Below are 22,737 nucleotides of genomic sequence, written 5' to 3'. Positions count from 1 at the left end.
TCATTGCATGTTAAACACAATTTATACATATAAATCATTTATACTACTAATCGAATCGATTTGATACGATATGAATTAAAAAAATCATTTTATTTTTGAGTTTAGATACTGTTTTCATTATTGTGATTCATGTATCATAATTATATTATACAAATTTTTAATATTTTCAAGAAGAAAACATTCTTTAAATAATGTTGCTATGTAGCAATTGTTATTATTACTCATGTTCCTTGGAAGAATATATCAATAAAGAATTATCATTAATTTATCTATAAAAATAACACTTTTATGTCGAACAACAAATATATTTTACTTATAAGATTAACCATATCTACTTCTACCACTATAATTTTATTTACGTATATATTTATATATTAATAGATTATTTCTTTTTACAATTAATATTTAATAAGGGACTTATATACTCATATTCATGATATTGTCATCGTTTATACGTATTGAAACCTCCATGGGGACAGTATATATATGTGTACTCAATGGGTGTGACAATTTATTTATATAAATTATCATTATAGTAATCGTTGCATTTGCAGGTAAGTATTACAAAGCTTACAAGCTTATAATAATAATAAATATAATAATTATTAGATTCTACTTGATTAAAAAAGAACAATGTGCGTATCGAGCAAGTTATTATCATGCAAATATACTACAGTAATTTAATTATTCATTAACTAAATTATTCTTATTATTAATTAATGACAGTTTATAATGCTTTCTACTTCAGTTATATAAAACATGTTAATTTATACTATTCTACGTAAAAAGTTATTAAGACGTTTAATAACTCCACTTGATTTCATTTTTTTTTTCTCAATTTTATCATTGATAAATTCATCCACAATGTATTATTATGGCAGTGGCGAATCACTTTTTTCCAGCTTTATCCAATTCATCGAGTTGATGCGTTAGATTAATTTTTAGTATAGTTTTGTCTAAAGATCGATATTATTTAAATACAATGGCTATCAGCCTCAGTGGCAAATATATTGTGTTAAACCTAAACAATGTAGAAACGATCTTTGAAATTTATTATAAATAATTCTTCACTACTATTGTATTGTTGTGTCATTAATAATTGCTTAAAAGAGTGATTGCTCTTTTTTCTGTACTAAGCTATTAGGTGCGAATGAAAAACAAGTTCAAAAGCAATATTCACTTTCAGTCTTTTTTTTTTTTTTTTTTTTTTTTTTTAATGACTTAAATTTTCAGTTGTGAAAATACTTAAATTCCATACTCTTTGTACGAATTTTTGTTTACTGTTTATTTATCCGTCTACAAATGTCGGATCATAATCTTCAAAATTGCATGTCATTACAATTAATCTCATACTTTAATCTTATTTTCGAACCTTTAATATTTCCACGTCTCTCATTAGTATTTAAGTAGACCAATACATATGGTATACAATTATAAACTTTATTAATATAGAACAAGAGCAGCTCATCAGTGTAAAAAAAATTAAATTAAATTAAACTTCCATTTTAAAATTGATTATATTCTTATTCATTTTCCGAACATATGTAAGTCATTATTTAAGACGTTTTTTCTGATGAAAATGAGAAAAATATCTAGACAGATTGATTAAACAAAAAATTAGCTGTTATAGTTAAAAATAAATAAATTATAATTTAAAAATTCTAAAAATATACTTGATTAATTATCAATGAATAAAATTATTTGATAGTTGAATAAATTTGAAATTATTGATAAAATCTTAATAATTATTAACTAATTACTTTATAGTCGTGTATTGACTATAGATTTCTAGTCAATGCCATGTGCAGTCAATATTTATTCTTAGCATAAGTAACAATTTAGGATGCACATTCTTGCATTTTGTGTTGACTGTACTCACAAAAGTATATTAGATTTTATACTAAGCTTCTATAATAATATATCAATGTATCTAAATATAATTTATTATTTAGTATTTAATTACCTATAATCTATATGAAAATTAGTATACAGATAGAAATAAAATTCTTTATACCTTCTTAATGTAACTTTGGCATTCGTTGATGTCACAGTATATTTCGTCGTCGATAAATGATTTATGTTATCAAACCCAGTTCTGATAAATATCCCAAAACACAGTTTAACGTTATTTATTTGGCCATATTGTAAAAAAGATAAGCCTTCGTGCCATACAAAAAGTTTGTATCTTCAAAAAATGACAATAGGTTGCAACAAAGCAACTTTGTCTCCATTGAGATCAAAGTTTTGTTCTAGTGATCATAAGTCAATGTATGGTACGAAGGTAGGCCTAGCTCAAGATGGCCGTAATCTAATTCCTTTTTTGCCGCTACCAAAAGTAAACCACGTTCCAACTTTACGACCTAGAGAATTTGAAGAATTTGGCTGGAATGCGGGCATCTCATACGATTCTCTTTTGTAAGTTTTATCTGAGAAAATAGTAAACATATTACAGATAATGTACGATTAATTTAATCACAGAAAAAAATATTACTGAGTTAACATACTTCGAGGTTTTATCGGTGGCCTACGATGTTGTTGTCTTGTCGCAGCCAATCGAGCAAGTTGCCTGGCGGCGGCAGGAAATTCTAAACCTTCATTACGATCTTGTTCAACTAACCGCCGTTCTTCTGACATTGCATCAAGCCACTTACGTTTATCTTCAGCCGTTCGACAGCAAAATAGTAGCCATTTGTCTCGTACACAACTGTATACTTTAAGACAATGTCTTACAGTAACGCCAAGTTGATGATCTGCAATAAAATTTTATCTTAAAATTTTATATTTTTCTTATTTTTGTTATTTATTTTATTTTACGAACCTTTACCATCGGGAACATCGATCACTTCACTAGTATCTAGATAAATCCGACCTTTATATACATACGTATCACGTTTCAGAATGTCTTTCTTACAATAAACTAGCTGGTGATCAAATAAGAAGAGAGTGATGTTATTAGTCCACATTCCAGTCGTTACTCTTACTGCGTCACCTTGAAAAATTAGTTGGGATGAAACTTCTATTAAATCTTCACCCTGAAACAAAAAAAAATTTCATTTATAATTTTTATTATTACAAAAAATTAATTTCAATTTTTATGAGGATTCCAAATTAAGGTATGAAATTTTTTAGATTTCAGTTTTATTTTTAAAAGTTATTCTCATAGATTTTAGTTATAAAAAATGAATTGAAGAAAAAATATAACAGGAGGTTTTTTAAGCAAATTTATTGCGACAGCGAATAGAAGAAAAATTTTTTAAGTAAACATCAGTATATTGAATCAATCAATTCCAATTATTTTTATCTCAATCAAGATAGTTCATTAAGATTTTTTACACTTGATTTTTACATGGCTTAAATTTCGGAGAGTGATTTAAAAATTTTTTATTCTGTATAATTTTAACGAATCTATTATCTTTTCAATTATATACTAATTGAAAGAATGTAATTAACTTTTATAAACACTACCATAATTAATCAAACCGGTTAACTGGTTTAAGTTAATCAACTGACAAATATAATAAAAAAATAAGTGCAACTTAAAGGTACTCTTGAAGCAGTTAATTGTAAATTAAAAATTTTTTATGAAACAATTTTTGAAAGTCATTTTTTGTTTAGTGTACGACAATAATATAAAACTGTATGAAAACATAAAAAATTATTAAAAAGTAAAATATAGAATTTATTAAGTTACCTCCCACCCCTCAACTCTTAGTTGCCAAGCTGCAAGCTTTTCTAAGCTCTCCATTCGTCTTTTACGTTCATTTATAAGAACCGCAACAGCACGCATGGCATCCAATGCTTCCCGTATTTTATGATAATCCGGATGATCGACTTTGGTATATTTAAGTAACTCGGCAAGCTGAAGTGGATACTTGCAAATTCTTTGAACGGGTGTTAGAAGATAACCGTCAAGAGGAATCTCGATGAGGCCGCGCATCAATCGACAAGCTTCAAAAAACTTGCTGTATCGATTGTGACGGTAGAGTTCTTGAAGCGTTACAATTGCCATTGGATGACTGTTGCAATATTCCGAGTACATTCGAAACCCGTTACGCTGTATGTAATTATAAATTCAAAAACCAACTTATGAATAAATAAATATATAATAAAATAACTAAATATTATTTTTATAGTTAAGTTAAACGTACGTGAATAAGAAAACATTCAGCGACGCAGCTTTTATGGGGTGCATTCCAATCGATACGTGCCTCTAGATCTTTAAGAAACTCTGTTTGAAATTCTAGAAGATCTTCAAGATTTATAAAAATAGTTTCTATTTGATCCTCAGTAAACATATCAATGCGCCGGCGACACTCAGCGATGTAACCTTCCGTAACATCACGTAACACTTTTACGAAATCGCGTTCCGTTTGCACAAGTTCTCGTACTACACTGCTTCGGACTTGTTCATTTGAGAGAAGAGATATACTAGTTCGTCGTCGTGATTGGGAGCTTGAGGATACACCGGACGCCATAGCTGCAAGACAGTCTTCTACGGTTTCTTCTTGACTTACACGTAACTAATAAAGCAATATGCGTGAAAATTTAATTATGAAATGGATAAATTATATTATAAATTCTTTAATTGTTATAAAGACATACCCTAACAAATGCTGCAGGAAACCACCCGTGTTCTCCTCTACAATAACCCCACCACCAATCTTTATCTAGTGTATCTAGTACATCAATAAGTTCTCCAGCTCTAAAAGCAAGTTCTTCAGGTTCAATTGCCACATGATCCCAAACAGCTTCAGCAAGTATCGCTATTTCTTCATCCATTGGCTGCTCAAAGGACTTTTTTCTTTCTGAGAATGAAGCGATCGACGACTCTGAATCAGACATCATATCGTCATCGGATGTTCCGATAACGCCAGTACCACCGCTACCTCCTGATTTCAAATCCTGTTCATCTTCTGACAGGACAGTACCACCCGGAAACTTAGCACCTGTATTTAAAACATTTAAATTAATTATTAAATATTATTTATTCATAATTTTTTAGTTATCAAATACATATTTTACCAAATCTCTTGGGAAATCTTGTTGACGAAAGCATTAATTAAACGTTCTAGTCTTATGTTTATGCACTAAGTATGCATTTATTCGAGTTTCTATATTATTTTTAATAATTGTCAGATTATCGTGCAATCTATTTTTACCACAAGTAAATTAACGATTGATAAAATGCTTTACAGATAAGAGAAATAATTATATCGATGAGTCAAATGTAAATATTGAAATGTAATACTATATAGAGTTAAGTCAGGAATCAATTACGCGTGCATTATTACCTCCGATAAAAGCATGCAAATACAGCAGGATGTACTTAAAAGCATGAAGGCATGCTAATGTTTACAATCGTCTCATCGATTCGTTCATATAAGTTCCTATATATTAAAAAATATATTTGTAGATATTTGAACTTATAATCATCTCACCTGCAGTTTTGGTACGCATCAACGGAGATAGTTGATTTATCCCGAGTGGTTGACTCAACGATCTTCTTAAATTTGTCCGAGAGTTTCTCCCCCTGACGTTACTGCGATTAAAATAATTTTTAGTAAACTTTATGTATTTTATAGTAAATTAAAATAACTCAAAAAATACCAGTACAGGGGTTAGTGAAAAGATTATTACTTATTCGATGATTGATCAAAGGGTTTTAAAATAGGTGATCAACTGGGGAAGTATAGTTCTGTTGGAGGATTTGATAAGCGTGTCAATGATAATAAATTACTTTAAGCTTGACCAATTACATTACATTCAGTAACAATATTACGCATATGCGTTAAATACGACAAATAATACGGTGATGTGTTATGACAGACCAATGATAATAATACCAAGGATTTATTATTAGTATTAGTTGATAGTAATATTAGTTATTAGTAGTATTAGTATAGTTTGGTGCCCGTTTTGTTACCTACCACTATTGTCCTTTGATTTACTGGAAAGTGTCGAACAGATAACTTTTAATTTAAACCGCCGTAAATTTTTATAAAATTAAGGGAAGTTGGCAGTGAATATTATGTATAATGATTACTTATATAAATTATTTTGATTTTATATTTGAATTAATTTAGTATATGAATTTGTGATTGCATGATTTAAAAAGCGACTACATTAAACTAAAAAAAAAAAAAAAATAAAATAATAACATATAATATTGTAAAATAATATAAAAATGCAACCAAATATTACAATAGCTTTTAAAATGATTTTTATAAAATTAATTTGTAAAATTTTCTAGTTTAAACGGTTCAATTTTTTGATAATATTTATTAACTAAACATCAGTGGCCGGAAGATAGATTGACCGCGATTTCTAAAAATATTGTTGTTTAATGAAAAATAAATGAAATTTGAATTAGGCTTGATGTAATAAATACATATAAAAGCAACGTTAAATCAATGTGATGATGAAAAGGATTAGTAATACAACTAAGTAAATTAGTTATTGAGTGTGTACCTTCTTAGTGTAACGATATCATGAGAGGAGTGTCTCGGACTTAGTCTTGGTGGTCGTGTTTTTATCGGTGAGGGTGTTGACAACATTCTTCTGTAATATAATTGACCACCGTAGGTCCTGCTGTCCCACTGAAATAATCTTTGCCCACCTAAATCGCTGTTCGTTCGTCGGACGTTGTATTGCCGAGAAGAGCGATTTTGTTGAATATCCGTCTACAATTATTATTAACAATCCTTTAAGTAATAAGAACACATATTAAAAACTGAAATTACAATAGAATTTGAATTATTTACGAAAAATTGCCAAATGTTACATTGAACAAAACGTTAAATCGTGACTGAAATGGAATGTGTTTCCTGTTTTTAACTTAGAGGATGCCGTGGTGATAGATATAATATATACATTACTGATATAAACACGTATGAATGATAATAACACATATATATAAGTTAAAATTTTATCATTACCGAACTAAAATTTAAAACTAAGTAAAGATAATAGTAATCTACTAAGTACCTTAAATTTATCTATGAGTATTTGGTTGATGAGCTCGGATTGTGGTCGAGATTTTCCATTAACCCGGCGTCGAAGAGCCGGAGGACTATCCGTTTCATCTGGTGCATCAGTGTCGTGTGACTCAGAACTATCACCAGCACCGTGATTTCCGCCGCTACTGCCCTCAGTTGACCGTCCTCCAGTTATCTGAAAATAAAAAAATAAAAAATAATAATGTAATGTAATTGTACTTTGTGAACTAGTTGTAGGACGTTGTCTTCTTACAATCAAAATTCAATACATAATAAGTGACATAATAAAACAGAGCATACAAAAATGTTTGAGCAATGATAAAAAAAAAAAAAAAAAAAAAAAAAAAAAACACACTTTTTTTATTCAGTAGAAAAAAATTAATAAAAATGAAATTAAACGATTTCTCAATGTTTTATTGTATAACTAGATAAATGTATGTATACATAAAAGCACAGTCACATAATTTTAAGGATTAAAATAATAATTTCATAATGAAAATTAAAAAGTAAAGTATATGTATAAAATTTTTACCTCAATTTGAATTCCACTGTCACCGCTGTTGCATTTAGCATTACGAGCGGCTTTATTATTTTTTTTCCTCTCTTTACTAGACCGCCAGACGAGAGGTCCAAATCTATTTAAATAAAATAAATATATTATGTATATTCTTATTCGAATTTGGTATTTGATAAACATAAATTAATAGTGGTACGAACCGAAATTTTTGATCGGCATAGGTTTCTTTGTGTTGTTCGGTGACCGGAATAGACTCTTTATGATCGTCTACATTGATACAGGTCACTGCAGATGAATCTCCATCATTTTCAGGAGGTAAAAGAACACTAGGTTGCCCATCAGCTTCAGTACTTCCTTCTTTACTTCCACGTTTATGAAATCTCAGGGAAAAACTTTTACGAAATTTTTGAATTACACTTTCGTGCTGATTTTGTGACATTCCGTCTTTGGAAGAAGGATATGATTGAACTTCATTATGTGTGCTATTGTTGCTAGATTCTTTCTGAAGACGTAGATGCACGAAGGGAATTGATGCCTCTATTAATGGATGCTCTGTATTCAAATCACGTCTTCGCGGTACCTCGTCATTAGCGTGCTGATTTGTATTGCTCGACCATAATCGGCTAAATATAACAACAACAAAAGAAACTTTTGTTATTATCATAAAACTAGTTTTAAATTTGTTTATATTCATCCATTTAGGATATAACTTTCTAAAGACAATAGTATAGTAAGACTCTTTAAATTTAAAAAGACGGACATGATTGAGATTATTATTTATTAAGATTCAATTGATTTGACATGTGATAGCGCGATAATGAAAGACTTAAAAATGTTTATCTGTATGTCAATGATGATAGGCCATAATAGTTTTTTTAAACACATTTAGTGTTTAAATTTAGTAAAAGGTCATTGTGCCAAAAAATTCAATATCATATTTTTTACGATCAACTAAAATTTTCGATATAACTTTTTGAAAAGTGTGCTTTAATATTAGCTTAGAAGAGCTTATAGGAAGAAAAGGAAGAAATAAATTATCAAAAATCAGTAATGAAGTACCCTTCATCTTGGTCAAGAAGTGCTGGAGTACTGGAAGCTTTTATGCGTCTTTGTGTCCGACTTATCCCAAGAGTTTTTCGTCTCCTTTCTGTTGATGTCTCGCGAGAAATTGACTGATGACATAAATAATATCATGCTTATTAAAAATTATTTATTTTTGATTAGTCTTTTTTTATACAGCCACAATAATGATAAAATTGGTATTGATAAAATTTAACCGGTTCGTTCTATAATTAAACATCCATCACATCATTCTGTCTTAATTAAAATTGAACGCTTTTAAGTAAACCCACAATACTCTGTTGATATCAATATTCGATCCATGAAGTTATATATTACGACAGATATACAATCATAACAAAGTTAAATGTTATTTATTGTTTAGTTGAGGGTCAATTTAAATCAAAATATACTTATATAATAGATATTCAATTATACAATAATACAGTACTCATATTTCATGTTTTTAAATCGTCGAAATTAATTTAATTAATAATACCACATACTAAATATTAAAAATGGAAAAATAGGCACTTTATCATTACTGTTGTGAGTATATAAAATAAGTACCTCTGTTCCAAACATTATCGAGATAAAATTAAAAAAATTCATAGTATAAAGTAAGGAGTTATAATATTGTTACAGGTAATAAATAAACTTACTGAACCAAGTGCGGTGTGAGGAAAAGACAAATCGTCAGGTTTTAAACGAGGGCTTGGCGTAGATCTTTTTGACCCGTCGGAACGCTGTTTAGCTGCGGCCAATTCGTCCCTACAAACACAGACAGCATAAAATATGTAAATATATTCATAAGAAGAGATGATAAATAAGAAGAAATATAAATAACAAGTAGTGAACTCTTTTGTAGGAATTTTCGTGACTATAGTTTTCTATTTTTTTCATTTGATTATTTCATACATGCATACAATAATGAAATAAAAAATTGTAAAAATTGGAGACTATAAAATAGTATATGAATTAATTACAGTACTCGACATCGGGAAATAAGAGAAATTGAACTTAATATCCACTGAGAATACGGCTGAATATGTAACACAGTGCACATATGTGACTCCCACGTTTCCTATTATTTTCTCGATGTTAATACAGTGCAATTATTACTTCACGGTTATGAAATATCATCAACTTTTATTTTCAATTTACAAATTAACAAACGCAATCATTAGAAATTTTAATTCATAATTAACATAATAAAAAAAATGATTTTATTGACGATATATATTATCAAATCCAATCAATGCTCGTCAAGATATAGAGGAGTCTAAAAGGCGCATCTCAAACCGGTTTTCTCCGCAGACGGTCTACCTATAGACCAGACAGATTTTTATACTTCAATCCAAATTTTAAATAGTGAGCAAATAACAGATCCTCTTTAACAGAGATTTTCTGTTTTAATAACATATCTAACAAATATTTTTAATTAACACATAAAGCATGTTGAAAAAATCCGGTTTCAAATTCACTGGAATTGTTCTAAGAAATGTCTCGAAGGATCAGATTTAATTAAATGGCATGAGAACTAGTACTGTATAATTTGATACCTTGCTAACATGAGGTAAGATAGACAACAGTTCTGCATCGAATCATGGCAATAGCTTTCATAAAAAATATATTCCAGGAGAGAGTATAGTTACAAATGTTTTATAATACTATTGTAATGCACTAATTTTTTTATCATTCAATTGTGTACCTGTGAAGTGATGCGGTATCCAAAGAAACAATGAACAAAAAAAATAAATACCACCCTGAGGTATATAAAACGTTTGCGATATTTAATTCAATAATTTTTCTGGAATTATTTTTGTAAGCTTTTTCATAACTTTAAGAAATAGATTGAAGTTTTAGACAAACTGTGCAAGAAATTGTAGAATTTACTTTTTATTTCTTTGCTTTTCACGAGAGATCCAATTGAAAAAGATGCTTGAAATTTTCAGGGTCTTCATATTTTAGGAACGCATGTTCTTGCAATACATGTTTGCAACTATAAGATTAAAAATTTTTCAAGCTACCCCTTTTTGCTCCGGATATCCTGTCTAGCTTCGGTATTCACGTATATAGAATACAGATATTTATGAAATATTAAATTTAATCTAGATATTATACTTTTATACACACTATTTTTTTTTCTTATTTTTGTAACTGATGTAACTGTCACTTTATTTTCAGAAGCGAAATTTTATGTGACACGTTCTTGCATAATTCTTCATGGCCTACTTTTGATAAGATCTTTATCCTGAAATAAATATGAGTTACAGTGAAATGAAGAGATAAACTTTGCGTGCATAGATTAAAATAAACGAGAAAGTTTGAAAATATTTGTTACTTCTGTTTAGTAGATATTTGTCAAAAAATCTAAGTAATAAATTATATTTTTGACTCTTAATTGAACAGTTTGACAATTATTAGTTCAAATTAAGGCGCCAAAATAAGAAGATCTAGAATTTTAGCTATGCAAGACACAAAATTAATCAGCTGAAAACTTTGAAAACATTTAATTTAATTTCAACGTCATATGTTGTCCTAAAATAATATATCATATATATGCTAACAATGATAATCCATCATTATCAGTGTTAAATGGCTCATTATATATATATATATATATATATATATATATATATATATATATATATATATATATATATATATATATATATAACATCGTTTTAGTAATGTCAAGAATGACTGAGTACATCTCTAACCTTACTGTCAACTATATTCACAGCTAAAGAAATTGCAAAATTTTGTCGTGAAATCGTTACGAGGTCGATAACTGAAACAAACCGATAACTAAGACAGTAAAGACGTGTCTATGGGTTGTGTTTACTTTGTTCTAAAAAAAAAGTTTTTTCTTTTTTAATGCTAAATCATCTTATTAGATACAAAGACTCAAAAGACAGATGAGAGATTTCTCGAATCTTTGCAAGAATCAATAGCTTACTCTTTCAATTCTTTATGTTCGCTACTGCTCATACTTGTTTTTATGACTCAACTCACATTGTTATGTAATTGAACTCAGGGTACAGAAATACAAAATTTTGGGTAGGAACACCAGTAAAATATACAAGTAAATGCTGTAAAAAAAACTGGTTTAAGTTCAAACCGTGTAGGTTGCCAAATTTCTTATCCTACCCTTGTGAAAACATTTCCCTGCTGAAAGTCAGAAAAAGTTTAAAAAAAGTGAAAAAAAAATTCTGACATGTATATATTTTAATCTAAATTTTAGAAAAATGTTTTTCACACTTTTACTGATTGAATCGCTAAAATTTTACAAAATATTAGCGATTCAATCGACCTACACTAATATTAATCCAATTTAACACCGAGTGGTATCAATACGAGTTCATTTTTAATACTGTTTTCTTTACAGTATATAAATAAATAGGCAAAATTCAAAATTAAAGAAAAAGTGTATAAAAGCGTAACTTTTTTCAAATAGAACATCGAAAGGCTAGTGAATACACGTGTGAAATGGATACAATCAATTCCACACAGGCGAGAAACTATTTCAACCTTTATATGCAGCTCATGAGGTCATAAAATTTATTCTACAGGACATCTCGAGTCTGGCACGGATAATTCATGAAGTGTCGATTTATCTTTTTATGTAAATTTATACATGTATTCTTGCATGTGCATTTTCTAATGTATAGTGTAAATTGAATAGAGATCGAACTATTACCTCCTCACTCGGTAGTTCGTAGACGTCACGAAATTATATCGATCCAAAGAATAATAGACATGCACTTGACTTTATACTCAACGATCAGACTGCCATCGTTCAATAATAAATGTAAAGAAATAGATACAAAATTAATGAAAATTCAAATTTACATACGCGTACTGACTCCCAATACTGTGTTATGTTTTCATTTTGTTGTTAAAATTTGATATGTGAATGGCTGGAAACTTCGAATTATTGAGTAAATATTCGATTGAGTTCAATATATATTGAACCTATTTTTTTAATTAAAAGGAAATCTTAGAGACAGCAATAAGAAAAAAAGAACTTTTTGGATAAGGGTTTATAGATAACAAAAAGTAATTTTGAAACCCTCGTTAGGAGCCGAATCTAAATTTTCGATTAGGTATTGGGGACTGATAAACTAATTTAAACTGAATCATATTTTATTGCAGCTTTAAATTATTTTTTTCAGTGTACCATATTCAAAAATGTTTATAACTTCGATAATCTCGAAAATATTAAATATTATTGACATTAATTATTTTGGTAAGTTTAAAAAAATTACAGTATTTAGGAACTGAAGTATGACCGGAGTTTTCTAAATGGTAATATTCCAAAAGCTCATTTATTAAAATGATCGATAAAGTAAGCTGACAGCCCTTGCATAATTGGTACTTAATGTTTCAAAATTCTTGAAATTATGAAAGTCAGAGGTAGTAATTTATTATTATCCAACTTGTGCAATTACTAAAAATTAGTTCAAGTATGAGCATTATTTATGTTAAACAGCAAAAATATAAATTATCATTCAAGTCAGCCATCTTAAAATGCTAAACATTTAAGTATTTAACCCATTTTATTTATATTGCATTATTCAAACTATCAAACTTAGGTCTTGAAAAGTAAAAAAAAAAATTCTCGAAAACCGAGCATAAGAAACGTAAAATTCTTAAATATTTTACAGTAAAAAGTATAGAGTATAGATCAATGACCTTGTCTAACTTGCTGGTTACTTCCCTACTATCGATTTTGTGAACCAGAAAGCTTTAATCTTACATGAATTACGTAAGTGAGCGCCCGAAAATTGGTAACATTTTTATTATTAATATTAATGTCTACAACTTTATTTATTTATGGTTTACTGTAGTCTTGGGTAATGATCAGACGTCTTTATATAAGTTTTATCGATTTTCAGCTGCCCTTAATTTCATTACAGAATAGCTCAAGTGTATAGACATATAAATATTGATACGTTGAATCAGTCAGCTGAAAAAATGTTAATTTTGAATACAGCTGAAATTGCTCAGTCTAGCTTTTCTAACAATAGCAATAAAATATAAAAGTATGTGGTGGATGTTTACTGTTATACTGTTGCAGTTGAAGTTTTATGCATTCTCCCGTTTTTTACATAAAATGCACAAAGAATTTTAATTGTTAAAGATGCTCTGTACGATGCAATGATAAATTATAAAAATTTTTTATTGCTTGCAGTTGGAGGAAGTACTTGCCCAAAAGCATTGGTCTATTGCGCAAACAAAGGGCCTTATCCCTCTCTACATCGTTACCTGTATAGGTAGACCGACAAAACGTTTAGGACGAGACCACCAACTAGTTTCAAGTACACCAGCTCGGCTGCGTGACTGCTTCTCTTCCCTTTACTTTCATCTGCTATTCCAAGAACACAATGCCGCTCACCGGATGCCGACAAAACTCCAATTTCATTGATAACTCCTGTTTTTTTTTAATGCCTTTTTTTCTTTATTTTATTCGGGCCGGATAAAAAATGCATATTCGATTATGATGACAGTCCCAAGTACGCTACACTTCATTGTAAATCTTCTTCATACAAAGGTTTATTTATTACTAAACCATTATTTTTAACGCCTCCAGATAATTTACGGTCCTTAATATAATACTGTCTCAAGTGTAATTAACATGTACTATAAATATTAATATTCGTAAAATGCAATTTGTTATAAATTAAGCTGTTAAAAATTAAAAGAATGAAAATGTAAATTAAAATAAATAATGTGCAAAATAAAAATATATTTTCTACCTGATATCGTTAATATTAAATTGCTGCATTTTGTCCGGGATTTAATTAATATATTCTAGGTCTTTACAGCTGCTGAATCACAGGTGGGCGCAGGTGGCTGCGCCAATTATATCTCAGAGATAAATTCTGGTGAGTTTTTGCGATAAAAAAATCATCAGCACCAACATACATTGATTTTACCATTTTAATTGAGTTTGAATAAAACTTGGATGCACATTGTTATGTAAAATTTACATATAACATGTTAACTTAGTTTTTTAAAAACATCACGAGTGCACTATTTAAAAAACTCAATTTTTTCATTTGACAAAATACTGATAATACGCAATAAATGATATTTTTATAAATATAACTATGATTTCAATGAAATATTTTTTTTAATCGGATAAACGATTCCAAACAAAATCCATGTGACGTGAATGTTTATAGGTGACTCAGGGATTAGCAAAAGATTATGACTTAAAATTAATAATTTCTCATTTGAATAGAGAGAAGTAAATTTTTGAATGACATTTTTATAAAAGATACTAATAGTTATTAAGAAAAAATGTATTTTAACGTTTGAAAAATTTCATACTAATGCTCTCGATTCGGCGGTGGCCGACTGACTACACTTTCAATTCTGATTGCAGCGCCACGCGGAGCCGTTACCACCGGTCTACTTGGTGTATCATCTTTCCTTCGTAGCTCACGGTACTTCACAGTTCGCAGGTAGGAATGTCATACATACATATAGATGTCTTTCATTCGTTTTTATTTGCGAGCATCATCTATGGGAGCTATTATGCTTGTGTACTTCCAGATATATAATGTCATGTACGTCAGCGGCATTTAATTCAATTAATTATACCTGACGTTTATATTTGACAAGGATAGTGTTTATAACTGACATGATATTGGTTATCTCTACATAAATTTTTTTGGGTGAAAACCATTCCGCTAATTAGAGGTTTCCGTAAACAAAAAAATTCCAAAAATATTCTGAGGCGAGTATAACCATCAGCCCGGTTTAATTAGTGAGCTCACCACTAGTTGTTTGTATTCTAAAAATTAAAAACAGTTCATTTGAAAGCTTTACTACTACAGATAGATCAATAATTCGATATTAGTTTTTTTTATATTCTTGTATTATATATTATATATAATATTTATTTGGAGATTCAAAAAAACTATGGAAATTATTATTATTATTACTTCATTTTTATATAAGCTTCAAAAAATTAAAAAAAACTTTAGATTTAAAAATTAAAAAATTAACTTTAATTATTAAATTGAAGTTAACTTTAATTTTATTTCAGATAATAATATATTTTAAGCTTTATTAAAAGTGTACAAACATTATTAATCCAAAAAATATAAATGATGAATTTGAATAATAAAATTTTAGGTTGATCTGCAAAAAAAAAAAATAATTCCCGTCGGGACCATCGATATTAACCAACTTGCGAACGACCTAGTCAACATATACATTTTTCTTTCATTATATAAATGTTGACCTTATTGCAAAAAATTCGATATTTCAAATAAAACTCTTTTATGCAGAATATCAATTCAATTGCCAAATTAGTATGAAAATAAAGTACTTTTTTTATCTTATTTGTCATGTTATATTTTATAGTTTATTAATGTTTCGAAATGATCAATGTTTCAATTATACACAATCATTCATTACAGCAACTGTGTCAAATCTGTACTAATTAGATGCAAACAGGCGGCTGTGGATGAAATTGATTAGTTATATCGCTTATAAATTTATCTTCTGACAATGACAAAATATGGAAAATCTATATCTTCGAACGTATCTGTATTGTGTCCAATATAATGGTTCTATAATTATCCGTATTGTAATTTGCAAAGATATATATGCATAGAAACTGAAAAATTTTTGAAACGTGATTAAATTAATCATTTTATTTTCAAAATATTTTCTGAAAAAATTCAAATCTTAATAAAACTTTTATAGGAAAAATTTTAGGTGTCTAACTTAAACAGTACATGTAAAATAGACCATCTTTTTTGATGAGAACTATTATTTTTTCAGCTGGATATCTATGAGCAAGATATATTATTAGTCGGATATTTTTGGATGAGATCAATAGTCTTGCACCTAACCCATATGAATTTCTCGGATTCACTATCTCTATAAACCAATTTTTAATCATTTTTTCGCTACAACTAGTGTTTGAACTCTGCCCTATGAAATTATAAACTTTACACTTTTATGTAGTTATCTGTGTAATCGAGAAAGCAACATAGAAAACTTTATAAATTTTATGATAATTTAATTTCTTGTATTTGTTTTTATTGATTCATTTTAATTACCTTTTAATTTTATTTCTATATAATTAAATATTAAAAAAAATTAAGTATGAATAAATTAATTGATACGGCAGTATAACTGAAATCACAGAAATTCAAAAGATAGTTTGTAAAAATGAATTGTTATTATTTTACTATTTATTGTTCAAAATTATTTCGGATTAAACATTGTGTAAATATTGTGCATATTTAATATAGAAGATTAGATATAGCAAAGATAAAACTGCTTAATTTTTAATGACCAAAGATTAGTTTAATTACTATAAACATTTCCTGATTTTGTTATGATTTTATCCGATTATATCTTTCAAAAGGTCCGATAATTCTGGCTTTTCCGGTTTATGGTCGCTCTGATAACGTAGGCATTATATTTATACTAAAACTTTTTATAAAAAATGTTAATTTGAGTTCGTTTAATTAAAAATTTTTTCAAGCTAAATAAATATAAAAAAATACCAATTTTTTGCGATTAAAAACAATTTTTTTATTGCATACTTATTCAATTATTCACATTCATATATGAATTTCATAGTAGGTCGACTAGTATTGAATCATGTCTCTTTCTCAAACATAATGACATTTTAATCTAACAATAGTATTACAATTATCTGTACTAGATTAACGAATTTTCCTGCATGAAAAAAAATCCTTTATATTAGTGTGATAAATGATACAGACGGCGCCTACCTTACCAATTACATAGATGTGGTTATATACAGAGACGTTTAGTGAGATACATCCTTACTATCCTTACATGGATCGAATAAAGTTCAACGGTCGTTTTATTACGATCGTGATCTGCTCTTACACTTACTGTTTTGTCACGTATAACTCGATCGTCCAATCATTTTTGTTTATTGCGAAATACCACCTTTAAATTTTTTTATAGACTTCACATGAAATGACAAAGCAATTTATAAACCGGCCGGCTTCATTTTTTTTTTTTTTATTTTATCGACATATAAGTTTAAATTAACATACAGTATTTATCGAACAGCGTTTCAATAAATTACGCCAAGAAGAATGATTATCTCATTTAATCCCTTTATCTTTGCAGTTTATTGATCCATTCATAATCATCTTATACTTAGTGAGTTCAATTGCACTGATTCTTGCAGATCGGAAGACTAACAAAGGAAGCCAATGCAAATAGCTAGTTCGTTATACTGAATTCGTTAATTACAATTACCTTATTTTTTTGTAATCATCATCAGTTCATTATACTACACTTCCTACAGCGGGTTGCATTTAAAAGTTATACTTCATTAATGAAATTATTAAATTTTAATGATTTAATCATTTTAATAGAAGCCTTTACTAGAAGTTAAAATTTAATTTATCTATTCTGACATTTATTTTAAAAATTGAGTTCTCATATTTCTAAATGTGGAAATTTCAAGGATTATTCAAGTAATATATATGTGTGTTGATGAATAAATTTATAAATACGATTACATGTCTACGTATGCTAAATTATAAAACCGTTATCCAGATAATATATTTTATGAATACATATTTTATGGTTTTTCTGTTTGTTATTGAACGCAAGTTTCCTTTTATGTTAGCTTCAAGTCGTCCATAAAATTCATTAAAAAAATAATATATACATTTTAATACTCGGCGAGAAACTCAGTATTATTTACTAATAGTTGATAAAATAACATAGTTATTTATTTTTAAACCAAAGGCTAGTAGCAAAACGCCAGTAAAAATAGTCTGTGTGCTTCGGGCGTGGTATATTTCACTGGAGGGTGAGTATGTGACAGAAAAATATCGAAGCAAACCCGGCTGCCTATGATGTGAATTGTTAAAATTCTAACCGAATAGGCAGAATAAGTTATAGCTCCGTACGCGAGCAACCTTTTGTCATTACGTCATTATTTTCCAACGTCATATTCATCGTCTCGCTTGAACGAAATCCATTGATATGTTATGTTATAGAATGAAATGCTATTGCAAGTATCACTAGCATTTTCATCAATTTTTAAAACTATTTTTAACTATACATGCTGTACATAGCTAATAAATACTTCTGAAGAACAATGGACTAAAGTTCTGGAATTTATTATTATTAAATAACATTTTGTACAAATATTTTGAGTAAGTTGGGCATAAATTGATTGTGGTTGCTAATAACTAATAACAAAGATAAATAGAAGATATTGCAATTAACTTGGTCTAGTACGCCCCGGGTATTTATATTTATCTACATAGTTCTCTTGAGGCGTGACACTTTATAGTAATAGTACGATTAGTGGTCCAACAACACAATAGTTGTTTTCTGTTAAATATTACGATGAAAATTAAACAACATTCTTAATTTATAAACAATTAAGAATAGTCAGCTGTCAATTTTAAAAATTTTAATAATAAATCAATTACAATAAAAAAATGCTTTTAAAAATTTTCACATGTGAAACTTTTTAATTAATTTTTTTTTTTTCAATTATTACATTATTATAAAATTTTAAAATAATTTTTAATGTCTGCCAACTTCAGTATCATAACATAAATAGTTAAGTATCAAAATAAGCACTCACCCATCAGTATTTGTAGACTCATGAGACAAAAATGATTTAGGCAGAGATGAAGATCTATGATGAGGCTCGAGATGTTTTGCTTCTTCTGGAGAAGCTCCTCTTTTCGCTGGTGCACTGCCAGGCCTTGATAAATCAGATTGAGGGTCAAGAAGAGTTTTCAATGATCCTGAGATTCCATCATCTATAGGAGTTGATCCTCCACTGCTTTTAGGATTTTTAGGACTTTTTGTAACGGTACGATCGGAGGTAGTCACCCAAATATCACTGCTTGAGGAAGATGAATTAGTAACTGATGAATTGCCTCCACCATTAGGAGATCTTCTGATTGTTTTAGATCGTATAGGAGACACACGTTGGCCTACACTGTCTCCATGGGTGTTTCGATATTCCCATCGTGTAGTTTGATCTAGTTCATTTAGCGATCCGGCAGGTGATCTTCGGGGTTGCTTCAATACACTTTTAGGCTGACGTTCTTCGGATTTCGCCATTGAAGAGTAATGTTCTCCTCGCTGGCGAGATTTTCTCATATCTCGGTCTTCAACTATATCTAGAGCGGCAGGTGAAGAACAAGCGCTGTCACGATCTCGATTAGTGTGGTTGATGATATTGTCATTAGACATCCGACGATGAGATGGATAGCTTTGAGATGACTTCATGGATGTTTGATTAAGATTAGGCGAATAAAGTGTTTCCCGCTGAGTGCAATGAGGCCAAAAATTACAAGTGCTGGTATTACATCGTGTCTTGGATTCCGCAGATGGTACTGATGAATTTGTATTTGGAGTTGTTACTCCTCGTTGAAGAGTTCGTAATTGTTTATTTGAAGACTTTTGTTGCTGCTGTTGAGTATAATTCATAATAGCCTGTTTTTGACGTGGTTGTTTTGCCGAAATAAAGTACACATCGCATGCACCCGCTGTATTCCACCGATCAACTTTATCATCTCGATTATCATAACGTCCTGATTGGACATTCCTTGTCATTGGCCGGCTTCTTGTACCGTAAAGATATTCGGTTACTATTTCTGGATCACGATGAACTTCTACGTTAACTGTTTCTTCTGTTGAATGAGTTTTACCTAACCAAATAAAAAAAAAAAAAAAAAAAAACAAATCAATTGTAATTTAACGACACAAAATAGAAAAAAAAAAATAAATAAATAAAATAAATTGAAAATACTTACGATTTGTAAAGATGTGTTTTTTATTTCGTCCCATACTTTTGTCGTTGATAACTTTTAAATGGGATTTATTAGAATCGTTTGCTTCATGATAGTGTTCCCTCGATGATTGCTGTTGAAGATTGCCAGATCCTGGAGACCTTTTTTCCGGTAATTGAAGACTTTTTGAGCGTCGAACTCTGGAAGCTTGCAATGAATCCGGAGAAAGTGCAAGAGTACCTCGATACCCTTGATGCTGTTGACGGGATTGATTTGAGCGTTTATAACTATTGGGAGTTGGTGATCTTTCTATTCGGTCAGTACTATTGCTAGATGACGAAGACGATGAGCCGGAATCAAAAGACAATTTACCCCCATCGGAAGAACCTGGTGATCTTCTTGATGCTTGGTGACTGCGCCCTAAACGCGATTGTCTTCCAGAGGGTGATAATCTCTCATGATTTATTATCATTCCCTCGAAAGAGAAGTCTAAAAGTGTCCCTGGAGATGAAACAGCACTATTCAACAATGAATCTGGATTATCGTCTTCGTCGCCATCTTCATAACCTTCGATAGATGAATCTGTGTTCTCAGCTAAGCATGGCATTGTTACTCTGTTGACGCAACTATCAAGACTACGGAATCCCATAGAAGAAGATGATGATGATGAAGATTCTAGGTATCTTTGAGCAAATTGTGATCTTCTTGCACTTGACTGATCTTCTAAGGATTTTGCAGAAGCAAGACGAGGTTGCTTGCTATCTTGCTTTGACTGTATAACGACAATAGAATTTCCAGAGCCTTGAGACGGTCCTTGACATCTTGATCGAGACTTGTTAGATATGTTTGATAATTTTTTAGTTGAAGACGGTATTGAGGAGCTCCAATTCTTGTTTAACAGCGGTGAAGGTGGTGGACTGATCAGATCACTGTCGACAATGGCATTAGATCTGGGAAGAAAAGGCGTTTTTCCAAATGTTGTACTGAACCGGGAAGATCGCGTTCCTCTTTTTTGTAAGGCGTCTTGGAATGCTGGGGGTGGTGATATGATCGGTGTTATTGATGGCGGTGAGAAAGACTCGGGAATACTGTGAGGTGAAGCACAACCACTGGGAGGTTCATATTCGGAACTGTTAAGCTTCAAGAAATCTGGCCGGTGGGAGTCTAAAGTATGACTTCTTAAGTAGTCAGAGCGCTTTCCTGGTTCGCTGTTGCTACAGTGATAGTCTATGAGCTTGACAGTTGCTCGTCGTGGGAGTGGAATAGTCCCAGTGACTCCATTGCTATTTCCGGTACATTTCGCTTGGGGATTGCTTTCGTATTTGATCTTACGGTTCTCATCAAGAGACCGTTGTTGAACTTGAACCCATCCCGATCTCCCGAGATACACGCCATCTACATCATGGTCACACCACCGTACTGGAGATAATTCTCTACTACAATTCCCGCTGACGAAAAGCTCACCTGATGTACTGCGACCTCCCGAGAGTAATGAATTTGTTGCTTCACGACGCCGTTGACTTTGGGTCTCTTGACATCGATTTCTCGACGAAGATGTATTTCCGATGCTCACACAACTTGTAATTGAGGCTTCTTGACGTTTTAAACCTGGTATTGAACTCGCACGGTTGTAGCTCTTTGACCGAATTTCGGAAAAATTCGATGCTTGTCGATTTTCCCAGGATTCACGTGATTCCACTGAAGATGTACCGCGGAGATGTACAATTGATACATTTCCCGTTCTAAAATTATTATTATTATTATTATTATCATCATCTGTGTTATAAATTGATATTAATTAATTTTCAATAGTATATTACTGAAATTTCAAACTTATTGAATTAAATTAAATGTTATTATTATTTTTATTTTCAAGTTGGAATTAAAATGCAATCAAGTTAATTAGTTTAATTATTATTATTTCTATTACGTTCACCTTTTACTCAGCATCTTCGAAAGTACTCAAGGTTCTTTAACAATTCACTTTAGTCTTATAAAATATTAATTACAAAACTGTTTGAACTTGAAATAGAACAAGTACAACAAATTTATTTCATTGTGACAATAATTGCGGTAATTTATACCTCTCTGACTTTTCTCTGGTTCCTATTGAAGATATTGCAGAATTTAATTCTTTTGGGTCTGACGCGGGACTAAGGCGTCGAGGTTGTTGGACCGATGTCGTATTTCCAGTACCGCCTACGGAACCCACGTGGCTTCCCCCGCTATCAGTCGAATGTTGCTTTGACGATTGCGAAGGCTGTGAAACCCATTGACGATGCTTGAAGTTAGAAGATGCTGATACCGAATTCGGCTGGTGACCGGATGATGTAATTACAGTAGGATCTCCTCTACCGTTTAATGAGGTATCCTAAAATGTATCATT

General features: G+C 30.2%; 1 protein-coding gene across 1 annotated transcript in view; it reads right to left on the bottom strand.

Annotated features, from left to right (window-relative positions):
* Positions 1 to 1,188: 1,188 nt before the first annotated feature.
* Rhogef3 (Rho guanine nucleotide exchange factor 3) overlaps positions 1,189 to 22,737 on the bottom strand; it is a 30,617-nt gene continuing 9,068 nt past the window's right edge. The window contains exons 5-20 of the mRNA XM_074247913.1: positions 22,436 to 22,722; positions 20,376 to 22,093; positions 19,193 to 20,270; positions 9,234 to 9,342; positions 8,572 to 8,684; positions 7,713 to 8,135; positions 7,528 to 7,630; positions 6,985 to 7,170; positions 6,469 to 6,680; positions 5,439 to 5,539; positions 4,603 to 4,946; positions 4,149 to 4,520; positions 3,692 to 4,054; positions 2,819 to 3,032; positions 2,505 to 2,750; positions 1,189 to 2,426 (exon numbers count right to left, since the gene is read on the bottom strand). Of these exons, the coding sequence (XP_074104014.1) occupies positions 2,293 to 2,426; positions 2,505 to 2,750; positions 2,819 to 3,032; positions 3,692 to 4,054; positions 4,149 to 4,520; positions 4,603 to 4,946; positions 5,439 to 5,539; positions 6,469 to 6,680; positions 6,985 to 7,170; positions 7,528 to 7,630; positions 7,713 to 8,135; positions 8,572 to 8,684; positions 9,234 to 9,342; positions 19,193 to 20,270; positions 20,376 to 22,093; positions 22,436 to 22,722 (6,003 nt within the window). The 3' untranslated portion in view covers positions 1,189 to 2,292. The remainder of the gene's footprint in view (positions 2,427 to 2,504; positions 2,751 to 2,818; positions 3,033 to 3,691; positions 4,055 to 4,148; positions 4,521 to 4,602; positions 4,947 to 5,438; positions 5,540 to 6,468; positions 6,681 to 6,984; positions 7,171 to 7,527; positions 7,631 to 7,712; positions 8,136 to 8,571; positions 8,685 to 9,233; positions 9,343 to 19,192; positions 20,271 to 20,375; positions 22,094 to 22,435; positions 22,723 to 22,737) is intronic.

This window comes from Cotesia typhae, unplaced genomic scaffold, assembly GCF_013202065.1.
Source record: "Cotesia typhae breed Kobodo isofemale line unplaced genomic scaffold, CoteBio_Ctyphae contig_5, whole genome shotgun sequence".
Classification (NCBI taxonomy): domain Eukaryota; kingdom Metazoa; phylum Arthropoda; class Insecta; order Hymenoptera; family Braconidae; genus Cotesia; species Cotesia typhae.
Note: the sequence above shows the minus strand (reverse complement) of the source record. Positions and strands in the feature narration are given on the sequence as shown.